The sequence below is a fragment of the Oryctolagus cuniculus genome, chromosome 14 (assembly GCF_964237555.1).
Source record: "Oryctolagus cuniculus chromosome 14, mOryCun1.1, whole genome shotgun sequence".
Classification (NCBI taxonomy): Eukaryota; Metazoa; Chordata; class Mammalia; order Lagomorpha; family Leporidae; genus Oryctolagus; species Oryctolagus cuniculus.
Window position 1 is genome coordinate 60,023,514 of NC_091445.1, and position 18,264 is coordinate 60,041,777.

The following is an 18,264-nucleotide window of genomic DNA, read 5'->3' on the forward strand; positions in this document are numbered from 1 at the left end:
TCACTGCTTTGCCAGGCCATAGCAGAGAGCTGGATCTGAAGTGGAGCAGCCGGGACTCAAACCAGCAGCCACATGGGATGCCAGCACTGCAGGTGTCAGCCTTATCCTCTATGCTACAACGCTGGTCCCTCTTCCATTGCATTCTTTCATCAGGTGTCCTGGTGGAAGGCAGGGAGGGACCCACAGAAACTTCACTCCAAGACAGTCCTGGTCATAGAGTGAGGCCTCCTTGCAACACACCCCACTTAAGTAAGCATTTTAGCAATTCAAACACAGGCAATGCTGAAGTTTACTTTGGCATTAATTTTGCAAAACCAAATGCTAAGCATTAGTTTTGAATAGAGCAAACAGAACTGGAGGGGGGTATTTCATTCTGAGAAAACTATTTATAGACTTTCATGATTAGCAGCTAAGATTTACTGCTTTTGTTCATACACACAATGTATAAATTCTACTGACTCTAAGAAGCAAAAATATTTTCTTCAAATACCACTGAAAGCAAGCACACTTTCCCAATTTTATAAACCGATTAGCTGAACACAATGTGGTTTCCTAGATAGGATCCTGGAATAGAAAAAGGACATCAATGGAAAAATTGAGGAAATCCAACTAAGTCTACTGTTTATGTAACAGTATTGTTCCACTGTTGATTTCTTAGTTTTGACAAATGTGCATAATTATGTAAGCTGTTAACATTCAGAGGAAGCTGCTGCGGAGTAGACAGGAACTCTCTCTATTGCCTTTGCAACTTTTTGTACAATTAAACATTTTTTTAAAGGAAGGACTCTGACTTGATTCTTCCCAAGGCATTGCCACAACTATCAGCCAATACTTTTGGCAATTCCTAGGAACTTTTATCTCCACTATACTCACCTAAACACATAATTTTTTTTTCCAGAGTTTTCCTCTCAAACTTTCTTTAAATTTTTACTTTTTATTCACTTTCATTTCCTTTGAAAAGCAGAGACAGCAGGTTTACTCCTCACATGCCACAAATGGTCAGGCTGAAGCCAGGAGTCCAGAACTGAATCTAGGTCTCCCACATGGGTGGAAAGGAACCCACGACTTGAACCATCATCTGCTGCCTTCCAGGGTATGCGTGCACAGGAAGCATGAGTTGGAAACAGAGCTGGGACTTGATGCCAGGCACCGTGATGCAGTGTGCAGGTGTCCAAAGAGGTGTCTTAACAACTGTGCCAAATGCCCTCCTCCCTCAAACTTTTTTGCAACTTGTCATAAACTGTAACTCTCCTGGCATCATACCCTCAAGTTTGTGCACAATCTCCTAAGTGCCAAATTCTAGGCATCTTGCCAGTCTTTAAACTAACACGGGGCTGCCCACTCTCTACCCAAGTTTTGCCATTACCCAGTTGATTCTCCAATTTTTATTATTTTTAGTTAAGTAAAAATTAAACATATTTTTGGTATAGAATAAAGCCAGGAACCAGGAGCTTCATCTTCCACATGGGTACAGGGGCCCAGGTCCTGGGACCACCCATCATTTCCCCAGGCAAATTAGCAGGAATCTGGATTGGAAGTGGAGCATCTAGGATTTCATCCAATGTCCATATTGGACACGGGCATCATAGGCAGTAGCTTAACCCACGATATCACAACACTAGCCCCAGGGGTTCCCTTTTCTTCACATCCTCACCCATACTCACCTATCATCTCTTTGATAATAGCCATGCTAACAGGTGTGCCATGGTACTTAATTCTGGTTTTGATTCACATTTAGTTGATGATTAGTGATGCTGAGGTTTTTTTCATGTTCCTATCGGTGATTTGTATGTCTTCTTTTGAAAAATATCTACGGGGCCAGTGCTATGGCATAGTGGGTAAAAGCCACTGCCTGCTCTTCCAACAGCTTGTATGGGTGTCGGTTTGAGTCCTTGCTGCTCTACTTCCAATCCAGCTCTCTGCTTTGGCCTGGGAAAACAGTAGAAGACGGCCCAGGTCTTTGGGCCCCTGCACCTTTGTAGGAGACATGGAGGAAGCTCTTGGCTCCTGGTTTTGGATCCGCACAGCTCCACTCCTTGCAGCCATTTGGGGAGTCAACCAGTGGATGGAGGAGCTCACTCGCTCGCTCTCTCTCTCTCTCTCTGCCTCTGCCTCTCTGTAACTCTCAGCCTTTCAAATAAATAAATAAATATTTTAAAAAAGGAAAAATATCTATTCAGCCATTTTGTGTTTTTTTAATTAGATATTGCTTTTTGCTTATTTTATAGATCTTTTGTTCCTTTCCTCCTCACTTGCTATTTTTCTTATGATTAGATTATTTGCTCTGTTTATTGGTTTTAATTTCTAGTTTTTTATAAATTTGGGTATCCACTATAGGTGACTGCATTGCAGTTATCATGAGGCTCACCTAAAATATTTTATAGCAAACTATGTTAAGCTAGTAATAACCTAACTTTGATTACATGTGAGTATAATGCTATACGTTTATTTCATATCCTCTGCCTTTTATATTTTTGATATAAAAAATCACATCTTTTCATATTGTATATCCTTTAACATTTTACTTCCTATCACTGGCACCTTTCCCTCCTCCCATTTTCTTTACTCATTTCTCTACTTCTCCTTGGTGATTTCAATCATTTCCAGTGGCTTAAATGTCATCGTGTCATCTTTGAATCTTTTTGATTCTCTCTTTCTATCTCTCTCTCTCCCTGCCTGCATTCCCTCTTAACTGCCAGACATGTGCATCCTCATATCTCAGTCACAGCTGAAATAAGCTTATTAATGCCTCTATTTCTCAGTCTCTACACATATAACAATTTTCTATGTTCTTTGTTTACCTCCTTAATTTCACATTTTTTATTTTCATTGGCCATCTCCCTAATTCTGGCCCATTGTTAGCTCATACTTGGGGTCACTATGTTGCTCTCCTGGTTACCTTTTTACCCACTATCATCAACAGCCAGCTAATATTTAAAATAAAACACACACACACACAACATCAAGCAGGCCTCTATCCTAGCTTCAATATCCTTTATCTTCTACTTAATAAAATTTTAGCTCTTATTCTGGCTTTCAAAAGCATACAAAATTTGCTTTCCTAATTTATTTCTATCTTTACAAACTTCATCATCTCCTTATCACTTATACTCCCCCCCCCACACACACACATTTCTGTTTTGTTTTGTCTTATCTCTGTGGATTTGCAATGTCCTTTTCTCTACCAGGAGTGTTACTTCCCCAGCTCTTTACCAATTCAAATATTGGCCATCATTCAAGGCATAACTCAAAGGTGATCTCTTCCATGAATTCTTGCTGTTTGCCTAAAACAGTCTCTCCCTCTTGCAAATCTAATAGCAATTGATATCACATCACTTGTGCCCTTTGGTTCCCCTGCAGGAGAAAGCACAGTTGACTCACAGCCCCAACTACTGCCAATCCAGATCTCCCATCTGTTTGAGCCAAGGCTACCCTTTCCCTGGCTGTTTCTAGCCAATGACTAGCCAACTGGGGATGCTAATGCTAGCTTGTCCTGCAAAACTTGGGACTATTCTAAAGGCAATGTTGGCTGGAGGACTCCCTCCTGGCCCAACGGAAGCTTTCTTAGAACTGCGCTTCAGCTGAGAGGCTGCCTGCCTCAGCCTTCTCCCCTTTCCATCTTGTTTCATAGGTTCTGTCCTGAGTAATGAAACAAAGACTCTCCTGGCCATTGTTTCTGCCTCTGCTTCCCCGCTATTCTTCATGCTGTTCCCCAATAAATCTCTTGCATTATCTAATTCTGTCCTGGTGCCTGCTTTTTAGAAGACTGAACTGACACATTGCTTTTGCACAATTTACTGTGCTCTACCTTGGGTACTTGGATTATCAGTGATAATATAAAAGCTGCATGCCCCTAGGTAAGCCATAAATTCCTGTGTGTAGGGATTAGACATAAGTCAATTTTACAGTTCCCAAATACCTATTATAGTACGGTACCCAAAACTGAATCAATAGTGATTATAATATGCTTATCTAGTTATGAAAAGTTTAGAAAACACTTTCATATGCTTTATTTTTGTTGAATGTCCCATCAATCTTAGAAAATATACAGGCACCATTTCCCATAGTGTCCACCTCACTCCAACAGGTTTCCCTCTTGGTGTTCAGTCAGTCGTCACCGATCAGGGAGAACATATGGTATTTGTCCCTTTGGGACTGGCTTATTTCACTCAGCATGATGTGTTCCAGATTCCTCCATTTTGTTGCAAATGACTGGATTTCTAGCCCTGTTAATGAACAACTTAATACATTATCCCTCTTAGTAGTTTTTTTTATCTGTTCTACTTAATATGACTGGTTTAGATCTGTAATTGATGCACAGTTATTCTTAAGTGTTGAAAATTAACTGAAATGTGATCCCTGTTGAACATGGTGGTGGGAATGGGAGAGGGAAGAGATGTATAATTTGGGACATGCTCAGGCTGACTTGCCCCAAGTGGTGGAGTTGGAAGCATACCAGGGGATTCCAATTCAATCCCATCAAGGTGGCATGTACCAATGCCATCTCACTGTTCCAGGTGATCAGTTTCAGTTCACAGTTGGTCATGGTGAAGGGACTGGGAGTCAAAGGGAACACATAGACAAGTCTAGTACCTGCTAACGCTAACCGATGGAGTAAATAAAGGGGAGAGTGATCCAACATGGGAAGTGAGATACTCAGCAGACTCATAGAATGGCAGATGTCCTAAATAGCACTCTGGCCTCAGAATCAGCCCTAAAGGCATTCGGAGCTGGCTGAAAAGCTCATGAGAGTATTTCAGGCATGGAAAGCCAAGACACTCTGGCAAAAGATCTCTGCGAGTGAGATCCCAGTGGAAAGAACAGGTCATCAAAGAAGGAGGTACCTTTCTCTGAAGGGAGGAGAGAACCTCCACTTTGACTATGACCTTGTCTAAACAAGATAAGAGTCGGAGAACTCAGAGGGCTTCCATAGCCTTGGAAACTCATGACTGGAGCATAGGGAGATTACTGATGCCATAGACAGGAGTGTCAATTGGTAAAGTCAACAACAGGAGTCACTGTGCACTTACTCCTCATGTAGGATCTCTATCCTTAATGTGCTGTACATTGAGATTTAATGCTATAACGAGTACTCAAACAATATATTTCACTTTGTGTTTCTATGGGGGTGCAAACTGTTGAAATCCTTACTTAATGCATACTAAACTGATCCTCTGTAAAAAAAAAAAAGAAAGAAATTATCAATTCCCAACTTGACTCTCACTGGGATTAAACATGACAATAGGTCTGCTCTGATTTCATCATCATTTAAAAAAATCATCTATTATTTTTCACTTTATGTTTCTGTGTGGGAGCAAACTGTTGAAATCCATACTTAATGTATACTAAGCTGATCTTCTGTATATTAAGATAATTGAAAAAGAATCATGATGTGAATGGAAGGGGAGAGGGAGTGGGAAAGGGGAGGGTTGTGGGTGGGAGGGACGGTATGGGGGGGGGAAGCCATTGTAATCCATAAGTCGTACTTTGGAAAATTATATGCATTAAATAAAAGTTTAAAAAAAAAAAAGAAAATATACAGGCAAAGCCAACAAGAGATATCAACCTCAAAGGGAGATGGGATTCCTTGGGCTTATTTGAAAGTTATTAGAGTTCCCATTGTGTTCCCTGTTTGTGCTTAGAATACTTAACATCCTGCCAGGCTCATAATACCTAAACCTTACACCTTACCATGTTGGGAATCATTCTAAGTAACTATACATGGATTATCTCATTTAACCTACACAAAGTTCCTGTGGATAGATGGAATTACCTTCTTATTTTACAAAAATATACCTATACAAGATGACACATTCTAAGGTAATAGAGACAGGATTGGAACACCTATGATCTTAATCTTTTAGGTATCTTACAGCAAATTCCTGTTAGATATCTGTTGAATGCATAATATAGATCACACAGCTAGAGGAACCAAGATTTGAACCCATATCTACAACTTCTTCATCAATGAGGGAAGCCTCTGTACCATACCCCCTGAGTTGTTGGTATTCAAACTCATCTTGAAGGAATATGCAATTGCTGCATCAGTGTTGTATAATGATGGAAAAGTTTTATATCTGTACTGTTCTATACTGTAGCTACTAGCACCCTGGAGATACTGGGCATTTAAAATGTGAAGGGACTAAAGTTTTAATTTTGTTTCAGTTGAATTGATTTTAATTTAAATAGCCTCAAAATATTAATAGCTACTGTATTGGTTAGCATAATTCTAGCCTCTTCTTCATCTGAATGTGGTCCCATTTCACTGGCATTTAATTGAGGTTTTTTTTAAAAAGGTTGAGCTAAAGAACTCACTACACAGTTCACTGAAAATGGAATAAAAAGAATATGGAATTAACTCTCAATACGTAAATTCAACATGTCTAACCCAGTCACTAACCTAAGTATGCTACTATGTGGAAGAATAAGTTCATAATTTATAAACTTAGCCTTAAAAAACATTTTTTTCTGGCCCCCAAATGTTTCCAGGCTACTCTTCAAGGTCTAATGTTTCAGAACTGGCTTTCTAGTTTGATGATCTGAAAAGAGTAAGAGACAAGAGAACCAGAGAAAAATGCACACATTTGTCTTTGAGGTGCAGAATTTTAATTCCAAGGGATAATAGCTTCTGGGGATTTGAGGGTTTAATTAGACTTCACAAAACTCTTCACATCAAACAAACAAACAAAGCAAAGATTTTACAAAGAGAAGAATGAGCACAAGCAAAATGTTTTTCCCAAGTAAAGAAAAAAGAAGTTGCCTGCTTACCTGTGGAGCGGGATTTTTGTTTTTTCCTCCCTGTACTGCCAGCTCTGGGTTTCCGTAGCCATTTTTAACTTTCTCGATAGAGCCATAATCATACAGTGCCTCTGATGGCAATGGAGGTCCCTGTGGGGCTGGCTGAGGAGGCACAGCCTCCGCAACATCTCTAAGTGGGGTTTCAGAGATACTGCACAGGTGAATAATAAAACACAAAGTGAGCACCAAGGCGGAGAAGAAGAACATGACCTGGAACTCTGTGCCCAGCATTCTTCCCATTCCCAGATGGGCCCAGTCCATGGCACCCAAAAGGTAACCCAGGGCACCTCCAAAACCTAGAAACAAAAAAGAGTGGTATTACAACACTGAGAAAACCGTCTTCCTTCTCCACTAAACACAGGCCCTCCAGTGGAAAAACTCCCCAAGCACAGCAGAGGCAGCCTGGCGAGGCAGTACAGTGAGGGGCTGCAACACCTGCAGCCAGGCAACATGAGTTCTAGTCCCAGCTCCAGCATCTACTGGCTGCAGCCCTAGGCATCATCACCAAAATGTGGGGTAATAATAAAGAAGGAAGCTTCTAGTGTTGGTAAATATTGCCATCTTCAGAGGCACAGTGGCCTTCCCAAGCTGCGCTCTCTACAGCACTTTTGAACTTAAATTCTGATCTGAAATGGTCCCAAAGAAAACCAGTATTTAGCAAAAATAAAATAAAATTTTGTATTCTTATTTATCTGTCATTAAGCATCTTAGGACGATATAGGTAAACTTGTAAAGATTAAACAATCTTGATAACTCTCTTCTCTCCTCTAATAGAAGTTCAACATGCTTGCTTGCAATTGACAGCTACAGAAGATTGAAAACAAACGTTAAATATGAAGCTTTTAAAAATCCTATTATCATCCCATAGGACTCCAATCTGAAGTTTTTGTGATACTTGTTTCATTTGCTTATGCTTACACACAATATCACTTGAGGAATACTGAGATAGGGCTCCTCAAAATTAATTCCACCCTAATTATCTAATATTTGAAATCGTCCTCTTAGCAATTTGTCTTTGAAGTCCCTGTTTTAAAGTATAAGCATTCTTAGTATGGGCAAGTCATCACACTATTTAGCACCATAAAATTGTTCCTCTGCTGTTACTTCCATTGCAGGACTCCCAGGGACCCCAGGCTGAAGAGGGCATATAACACAGGGTAGGAGGAATTAAAGAGTTGAACATCAAACATATCCTCTGCATAAGTCAAAAGTGCATGCAGGGCCGAACCTTCTGACAAAAACCTTTAACTCTCAACCTCCTATCATGCCTTACCCAACACAGGTTATCTACCTGAACAGATCAGATTTTGTTTTTATTTTTGTTTTCCTTATGCGTGAAGCGTCCATTTTATTTCCCAAGGAAAGACAATATCTTCATGAACCAGGGAATCAAGGAAGAAAAAAGAACTTAAAAGTTCCTATCTCTGATCCTAAACACCTAAACTTACATAAACCCGACCCCAAGGACATAAACCTTAATGACAAACACCATAAGCCATAATTTATCAAGAATTGTGAGAGAAGGGACAATTGTGGTCACTTCACATTCCAGTTAGTTGCAATTTAACATAGACACTATGTATAGATGACTGTCTAACCATTGGATTCCAAAAGTAAAGCAATGTTATCATGCCCTGAATGTCAAAGTGTTTTAAGGAGGAATTATGGTAAATCGTGACCAATGGTTACGAGGAAGTAAGAGATATGTTCTCTGCCATGAAGGATTGCATGCCTAGTTACAGGTGATAGGAATATTTGTCAACAGATAAATGACGGTGAAATGCCCCAGATCTGAGAGGAAGTGGGTTCCTCATGCAGCCACACTCTGTTCCTGACACGGCAGGAAGTTCTGAGACTTGCAGTGCCCATGGTCATCAGCAGACAGTGACTCTCTTTATTCAGCTATGGGAAGGCAGATGGTGTCAGAGATCATTGCCAAGACAAGTATCCCACCAAAAAAATACGAATTTCCTCTCTTCTTACTCCCCATTATGACAACCAAGAATGTCTCCAGACATTTCCAAATATGCCTGGGGAATGGGAGTGGAGGCTTGTGGGGAGCAACTCAGACTAGACTAAGTTACTGGAATTAAGACTTATTCTATGCATCTGCTCTCCCACAATATGGCGCTGGGAGAGGAGGAAACAGCTTCTACACAGCTGCCTCCAGTTCAACCAATAAACTGTAGGACCTGCTCCTGATTGGAGAAGAGCAGCATACTCGGTGTGTGGGTAGCAGAGTTGGGATTGGCGGAAGAGGACTATAAAGGAGGAGAGAGACAACATGCACCAGGAACACCTGAGGAACATCTGAGCAGCCCCCGAGTGAGCCAGCTGGCGGTGTGCCGCTCCCCCGCAGAAGTGGGGAAAGTGGCAGGGGGAGCCGCCCTTCCACGGAGGTGGAAGGGTCGGTAGCCAACCTGGGAAGAACCAGCAGCAAATCCGGGGAGGGCCGAGCAGAAAAAAGAACAGCGCAGGGTCCTGTGTCGTTCCTCCGCGAAGAGGGGGAGCGACAGAGGCTGTAAAAGGATCCCTAGTTGAGAATTTCTGACCATAATTAACCCTTTGACAAGCCTATACTTTATTGTCATTCAATCCTCCTATCATTTGTACCTCTATCCTTCAAATTTACCGTTCCATTAAGCATCTCTGGTGGGTTCCACCAAGGGAATATAGAAGACCCCTACTCCCTGCCCATTTGAAAGAACTGGCATGTGAAATAAATCCTCCAGGTGCAATGGAATAGCAATTGTATGTATATAAATGCATGGCTATAAATATGAAGAAAGATTTATATTAGATATTGATTTGAATGACTAAGGCCTACAAATGCAGGGATTCACAATCCAGTTGTGTATCTACTGGTTTTGTTTATTTCCAAAAGCATTTATTGAGCACTAACTATATATATAGGACTCCATTAGCTTCTGAGGATATAAATATAAAAAGGACTCAGTGTCCCAAACTGTGAAGATGATTTCAAGTGGGAGAAGCAGATAAGCAAGTGGGAGAAGCTATTTTTGAAACATGTAATAAATGATAAGGTAGAACAGTGAACTGGGTATTGAGTGACTATAGTGGAGTACCAAAGAGTCAAGTATTAGTGCTTAGTAAATGGTATTAAAAGGGTGATGATTATTAATTATTATTATAGAATTCATCTTAGTTAGCAATGGAGTTCTATGAGTTCACTAAAATAGTGAATCAAGAAATTTGAGAGGTATATGGATGTTTGAAGAATTAGCTAAGAAAGCTATGAGCTGCGGCATTTTAAGGAGGGAAGATTTCATGGAAAGAAAAAGGGATGCAGCATCATGCCTGATTTTGGATCTCACCCAAGTGCTTTTTAGTCATGAGATCTTGGACACTTCTCTGAGAAGTGGAGCTGACAATCATCTTAGCCCTTTTGTATTCCTATTTAAAAAAAAAAGTTACTTGAGGTTGGCTACTTAATAAAGAAAAGAGACCTGTTTGGCTCACAATTCCAGTTGCTGAAAAGTCCAAACACCTTAGTATTTATTTGATGAGGGTCAGAACACAGTAAAGAAGCAAAAAGAGAAACAGCTGCATGCAGAAGGGGCCAAGTGCAAGAAGGGCCTCAGTTTACTATGGTCTGCTGTCTTGAGAACTAACCCAGTCACAGGAGACTTGATTCCTCCAGAGTAACAGCAGTAACCCATTCATGAGACTGGGGACTCCGTGACCTAAGTAGACTCCATTAGGCCCAGCATCTTAAAGGATCTCCCTCAACACCACCATAGTAGGGACCAAGCTTACAGCACACGAACTTTTGTGGGACAAACCAGATGCAAACCCTAACAGTGATGCCTCCTCAAATGAGTCTAATGAGGATTAATATGATAACACATACAAGATGCCAGCACACAGAGTGGCACTACCAGGGCCAAAAGCAAGTGCCCTGTTGACCTCATACAGAAACCTGCATTACCAGGGCCAAAACCAAGTGCCTTACTGACCTCATACAGAAACCCTAATTCCAAAACTCCCTCCAGAAATAAGAGAAGACAAGCCCTGTGCTGAATTCAGGGTGGACAACCTCTCTAGAACTGGCTGAAAGGACTGTTCATTCAAGACCCAGTGACAGAACTGGTGGGTCACTCTGAGCTTACTCCTGAATGCAGTGAGGAAAATAAATGAAAGAAAAATGTATTTTAAGCTTTTACAGTGTAAAAATTTCAACTGCCTGATGCTTTATCAGCATAGACCAGTGCTTTGGTATTAGCTTTTTATTACTACAACAAAATACCTAAGACAAGCTACTCCCGAAGGAAGGAAGTTTGTTTAAGCTCATGATTTGGGTGGCCCCGTTGGTGTTGGCATCTGGTGGTGGCATTCTTGCCGGCAGAGTCGCAAGATTGGTGCAGAGCACCACATGGCAAGAGGGGGTGCACATGGGTCTATGTCTCCTCTTATAAAGCTACCGTGATCTACTCACGGGGGCTTCACCCTAATAACCTAGTCCAACCTAGTCACTCTCCAAGACATTATCTCCAAAGAGCTTAATTGGGTTAAGCTTCCATTCTTTTAATACCATAACATAAAACTCTGGAGACCAAGCCTTTAACATATAACCTGTTGGGAGACACCTAAACTAATATCCCAACCCTAGCAGCTTCTTAAACTTTAATGTGCACAAAACAAACTTCATGTAGGCATCTTATTAAAATGCAGATTCTGATTCTGATGATTCAAGGTAGGGCCTAAAACTCTGCACTCCTTTCAAATTCCACAGTGACACCAGTGCTGCTGGTGCAAATATAACTCTTGGAGTAACCATGTGATAGAGTGGTTTCCAACAAGCCTGTCCCACACCCTCTCTGACATTCTTGGGGATGGGACTTTGTTGCCACAGGATATTTGATCAAAAATCCACCTGATAAAAATAATGAAGCACAGCAGTTTGTAGTCCTGTAAAGTTAAGATACTTTACAGACATTAATAGGAGTTTGTATTAAGTTTTTATAGACTGATAGGGAAATTATCCCAAAAGCATTACAAAGGAGCTACAGTTTTATTGCCTTGTAGAATGTTAGTATCTAATCTGGTATTTTTTTTTCTTTTGCTAAACACACACACACACACACAGATACTTCCTTCAAAAACATGGGGAACCAGTTTTTATGACTTCCTCATTCTTTCCACCATCAATCAATTGAATAAAACTTTAACATATGCTGTAAGTAACTTAGAGAATTTCCTTTACCCTCTTCTCTTAGGAAAAGGGAAAACAAGCAAAACTGCTATGTTTTAACCCCAAATCTATTTTCAGGTGTGGCCTCAAATCACAACAGTACCACAGGACGTTCCTGGAAGGCCTAGTGGCCACAGAGGAAATAATTCTAATATTAAACAGTAGAAGGAGACATGGAGCTTTATTTTACACCTTCAATATGAAGCAGGCCAGTAGAGGACTGTAGGAATCCATTGCTTTGCTTCATTGGCTTAAGCTAAGGATTTTATCTGCAAAGACAGTCTCTAAGCAACGCCTCCTCATTTTAGCTGCTATAAAGGCTAATCGTTTTACCATTTACCACCTCCCACATCTACATCCAGACAGCATTTATCTCTGCTGCCAAGATCAGCCTCTTTTAGGCCCTTGGAATCAACCACCAGGCTTTTGGGCCAGCCCTAAGCCAGAGCATCCAAGGGACATCTGCTGCCACATTAGATAACAGGCCTCACAAAGAAGGGCCCACAAGTCGGGCAGCTGGCGCCTTTCTTGCAGAGCTGGCTATTTGCAGACCAAGACCACAGCTAACCTCATGCGAATGAATCACTTTAGCAGACAAATGTCATATTTCATAACTCATGATAGGATTTGAGCAACGGCTCATCCTGGAAGAGGTCCAAATCGACAGAAATAGGTATTTTTTTTCATAGTCCACAACTCTACTAGGTAAAATGAGAACTGGGGCACTTTCAGGACTACAAAATCTAAAGGACCAAGGAAACTAAAGAAAGTCTAATTCAGATTCTTTACCTACCACGTGCCTGTAACTTCTTCTCTGCATCAGGTGTGTGGCTTAGCAAGTTGAACACCAATGGGACATAGCTCAGGTCAAGAGAGCATGCAATGTTCTGCTGACTGCTTTACCTCAAAAGGAAGACAGACTAAAGACACTGCCACATTCCCGTGGGATTCATGTGAGGGCAATTCTGATACCTTTCTACATGTTTAGTAAATAGCATGGAATGTATCCATATAGGCATGATCCCTATCTACTCTCACCATAACACAATAAATCCCAGAGAATTATCATAAGTACCAGCTACTCTGTGTGTGTTTCCTTGACTCATTGGTTCATCAATAGATATTGATGGAGTATCTGTGATAACCAGGAATTGCAAGACATAGTGAATAAGACAGACATGACTTCTACCCTCTTGCAGGCTAAGGGAATAAGGGAAATCATTCAAAAGCATACAGGTGCTCTGCCCAAGAGGAAAGACACAAGCTAATCCAATATTCCTTTAGATTTACAAAGCATCTTTGCTCTTAAAAGATGGTATGATAATATGTTTAAACACTGCCCACTGCTTCCATCCACCTGCCTTTAATCCTAGTATTTCCCTCTCCTGTTGATCCCTCTGGCCAAAGACAAGTTGGGCCAGGATGCTACATTGCTTTGAAAAAACGAAGTGACAGGACAAAGCAGAGAAATAGGAATGCGATTCCCTGCTGCTGAGTTTCAAAAGCCCTTAGGCTCCAAAGGCACAGATCATAGATTCAGTAGAAAGTGTGCTTTAAGAACAAGGCCTCCCTGGCACTGTGTAACTCACTTGGTTAATCCTCCACCTGCAGCGCCGGCATCCCATATGGACACCAGGTTCTAGTCCTGGTTGCTCCTCTTCCAGTCCAGCTCTCTGCTGTGGCCCAGGAGGGCAGTGGAGAATGGCCCAAGTGCTTGGGCCCTGCACCCGCATGGGAGACCAGAGGAAGAACCTGGCTCCTGGCTTCGGATTGGCGCAGCGCCAGCCGTAGCAGCCATTTAGGGGGTGATCCAACGGAAGGAAGACCTTTCTCTCTCTCTCTCTCTGCCTGTAATTCTACCTGTCAAATAAATAAATAAATAAAAAGAACAAGGCCTCCCAGACTATGCTGAGCACTCCTGAGTACTCACATATCGGGGAACCCAAAGGCAACAGCAGTCTGTTTCCTGCTCAATGGACCTAGTTGGGGTTGGAGGGTAGAACTTCTCTCGGAGGGCTTGGGGTTTCCAAGAGCAGAAGCACGCCTGGTGCTTCATTTTCTGAACAGACCCCAGAGAGGCAATAAGATCTACAGGAAGAAATGTCAGTATAGTATGTCTAGACCCAGTGCTCCAGGCTCTATTTTAAGTGCTTGTCCTATATGGATACTTTCAGTTCTCACAACAACTCTTTTAGGAAGGTATGCATTATTCATGGTATTTATGGCCTATATACCTACCAAAACCACTGAATTAATGAATACCGACCCATTCCTTCTAGGGAAAATACAGTATTAGTTTCTGGGAGCAACTGGTCACAACACTATTTGCAACTGTTCAATTCATTACCCTGTTTTGTGGATGTTCCTGTTAAAGACACCTTATTCAATAGATGTTATTATTTCATTAACATTGATCTCATGACCAACAGTGCTCTACCTCATGCCTAGACAAAGTTGTCTAATGTGTTATTTTCTCCATAAGGCTCATTGTCTTCTTGCATTTAGGAACCCTAAACAGCACTTCAGCACTACATGTGGGACACTTTAGACAGTGAAAACACTAACAAGAAACACAGTATCTTGGAAATTATGTTTGCCAGTGACAGAATATGAGCAGAGATTACAATTTTGTGCCTGCTGAGAGCTTCTAATTTGTGCTAATTTGGTTAATGCAATAATAGTCCACATAAAAGCATTCACCTTATTATTATTCCATCATTTTTCCAAAGGAAAATTTCCCAATTTGAGAAAATTAATGATGATTGCTAAGCTAGTTCAAATAAGGTTCTTGAAACCTCCCATTTTATGTGACATATCATATCTGACCCCTGCTTCTTTTCTTGCTTAAGAATTAGAAACGCCAGCGCCGCAGCTCACTAGGCTAATCCTCCACCTGCGGCGCCGGCACCCAGGGTTCTAGTCCCAGTCAGGGCGCCAGTTCTGTCCTGGTTGCTCCTCTTCCAGTCCAGCTCTCTGCTGTGGCCTGTGAAGGCAGTGGAGGATGGCCCTAGTGCTTGGGCCCTGCACCATCATGGGAGACCAGGAGGAAGCACCTGGCTCCTGGCTTTGGATCGGCACAGCATGCCAGCCGTGGCAGCCATTTGGGGGTTGAGCCTGCGGAAGGAAGACCTTTCTCTCTGTCTCTCTCTCTCACTGTCTAACTCTGCCTGTCAAAAAAAAATTTTTTTTAAATTAGAAATAAATGTAAGGTTTAGGCCAGTGCCACAGCTCACTAGGCTAATCCTCTGCCTTGCGGCGCTGGCACACCGGGTTCTAGTCCTGGTCGGGGCACCGGACCAGGTCGGGTCACACACCGGTCGGGCCACAGCTCTCTGCTGTGGCCAGGGAGTGCAGTGGAGGATGGCCTAAGTGCTTGGGCCCTGCACCCCATGGGAGACCAGGATGAGTACCTGGCTCCTGCCATCAGATCAGCACGGTGTGCCGGCCGCAGCGCGCCAGCCACGGCAGCCATTGGAGGGTGAACCAACGGCAAAGGAAGACCTTTCTCTCTGTCTCTCTCTCTCACTGTCCACTCTACCTGTCAAAAAAATAAAATAAAAATTAAAAAAAAGAAAGAAATGTAAGGTCAAGTAATTAACATGCCTGATTCTGGAGCCATTTGCGGCTACCTTGAATTTTCTGTAAGTCTACAGAGCTAACACATTACTTTTAGTTCTGAATTGCAATAGCTCATGGCACCCATAAGATGAATAAAGTGCTTTGCAAAATACTTTCACTCCTCCTAGTGGTGATCAAATGGTAACGTGAACAAGCTTGGGATCAGAAGTCATGTGCTATAGATAGGATCGAGTGTTAAAGTGATCATGTAGGGGCTGGCGCCATGGCTTACTAGGTTAATCCTCCACCTGCAGAGCCAGCATCCCATATGGGCACTGGTTCTAGTCCCGGTTGCTCCTCTTCCAGTCCAGCTCTCTGCTGTGGCCTGGGAAAGCAGTGGAGGATGGCCCAGGTGCTTGGGCCCTTGCACCCATGTGGGAGACCAGAAGAAGCTGGCTCCTGGCTTCAGATCGGCACAGCTCTGGCCATTGTGGCCATTTGGGGAGTGAACCAATGGAAGGGAGACCTTTCTCTCTGTCTCTTTCACTGTCTGTAATTCTATCTGTCAAATAAATAAATTTTTAAAAGTGATCATGTAAATAGGACTGTTTGGTAATAATAAGAGGTGGAATTAAAAGGGAATGAAGGCTCCAACATGGGAAGCAGTTCATACAACAGTCTCATAGAATGACAATCGCCGTAAGCATCACTCTGACCTCAGAATCAGCCTTTAAGGCATTCCTCTGTGGCTGAAAAGCCAAGGGGAGCATTTCAGGTATGGGAAGCCAAGACACTGTGGCAAAAAATGTTCTACATGAAAGACCTCTGCAGGTGATACCCTAGTGGAAAAAAGTGGTCACCAAAGAAGGATGTACTTTTCTCTGAAGGGAGGAGAAAATTTCCACTTTGGTTATGGCCTTGTCTAAATACTAATGGAGTCTGTGGATCTAAAAGGCTTTCATAGCCTAGGCAGCTCATGTCAAGAGCCTCAGGTGATCACTAACATCATACATAAGAGTGTTAACTGTTAGATAAATAACAGGAGTCACTGTGTACTAACTTCCCATGTAGGATCTCTGTCCTCAAAGAGTTGTATTATGAAACTTAATAGTAAAACTTGTTCTCAAAGAATTACTTCATTTTAGTGTATTAAGTGGAGGGTATTCTTTTGTCTCATAAGTTATACTTATGTACAAGTACTCGCAAAAGATGTATCATTCTGGATACTTCTTTAAAGGTAATTAAGTTTCTAAAGAAGAATGCGAAATTACCTTAGAGATGCAATAACTGAACAGCCCTTTTCTGGACTGTTGAGGAATGCATTTTTTGTTTGTTTGTTTTTGTTTTTTCTTTTTCTTTCTCAAAGTGTTGAGTTCTTTACCTAGAACAGGGTTAATCTTTTGCATATGAAGTTAAATGAAAAATAGATCTTAGTAAAAAACAAGATTTGGAACAAGAAAGGGAAGAGGAAGAGGGGTGGGAGTGTGAGTGGAAGAATGGCTACAGTACAAAGAATTACTATGTTCCTAAAGTTGCATTTGTGAAATGCATGCAAATAAATTTTTTTAAAAAAAGTCATGTACCTAATGGGACAGCCCTTGTGAGCCACTACAGACCTTCTGGGCACTCCCTCCCTTGCTCTAGCCACTGCCTCTGTGACCAGTTCTAAGCAAGCCAACTTGGGCCAGGTTCACACAGGTGTACCCAGACACACCTTGACAAAGAGAACCCAACACAGGTGGGGTTCAGCACTCTCACAATCAGTGAAGATGGAGGGGCTGAATGGAATTCTTTTATTCTCAAGAATGGGAAGTTTTACACTTGATAAGTTTCCTCAGAGGGCCCTGTGAGGTAGAGGGCAGCCTCTTGAAGTAGAAGCAAACTCCACAGTGCTTCCTGATGGGCCTGATCCACCCCACAATTTCTTTATTCTTTCTCCCTGCACACAAACCTCATGAGTTCAACTTTCAGAGGAACCCAGACAAAGATATGAATCACATGTTTGGTTGGCTGGTTGGCTGACTTTTGCTTCTAGTTTAGCACTAGCCAGTGGTGAGATCTGTGTTAGTCACTTAGCCTCCAAGTAGCACAAGCTTCATCACTGGTAAAACAAGGATGTAAAAATGTAATATTCAGTTCACTGATATTTACTGAGCACCTTCCAAATTCCAAAATTACTGAAAGCTCTGGTAATAACTAGAGCAACAAACAGGGAAGATAATATTTTTATCTGTGAGGAAATGAAATGCGGGTTGTAGAGGCAGACAGTAAACAATAAATGAGTAACAAAACAGCAGGTGATGTGGGTGCATTTGTGAGGAGGGGCTATGTCATCAGAGACTGTAACAGAGCACGGGGGCAAATCAAGTCATTTGGTGTCTAGGCAAAGAGCTTTCAAGCAGACAGGAGAGAAGGGGGGAAGCTCCCCAGATTCTTTCTCTTCTTTAACCTGCCTTTGAAGTTTTCTGTGAGTCATGTTGACTGTATTTCAGTATCAGGCAGAGGGCAGTTGGAGACATGAATTATATTTCCCTAAGTCACACTTGCCACCCATAGTCTAAAATTCCTAAATTCATGGTTTCTGCCATGACTGCATCCTTCCTAAGCTGCCTGAATGAGGAGTTGTGAAAATTTTCATGGGCAGAAACTTCAAAGGGAACTCAGCTGATGAAACAAAATCGCTCATCCAGCAACTA

At 41.9% G+C, this 18,264-nt stretch overlaps 1 protein-coding gene across 2 annotated transcripts in view; it reads right to left on the bottom strand.

The window, feature by feature from the left end:
* Positions 1 to 18,264, bottom strand: part of SLC45A2 (solute carrier family 45 member 2) — a 48,609-nt gene that overhangs the window by 20,433 nt on the left and 9,912 nt on the right. For both annotated transcript variants that reach the window (XM_070056898.1, XM_002714118.4), the window contains one exon: positions 6,769 to 7,094. In XM_070056898.1, coding sequence (XP_069912999.1) covers positions 6,769 to 7,094 — 326 coding nt within the window. The remainder of the gene's footprint in view (positions 1 to 6,768; positions 7,095 to 18,264) is intronic.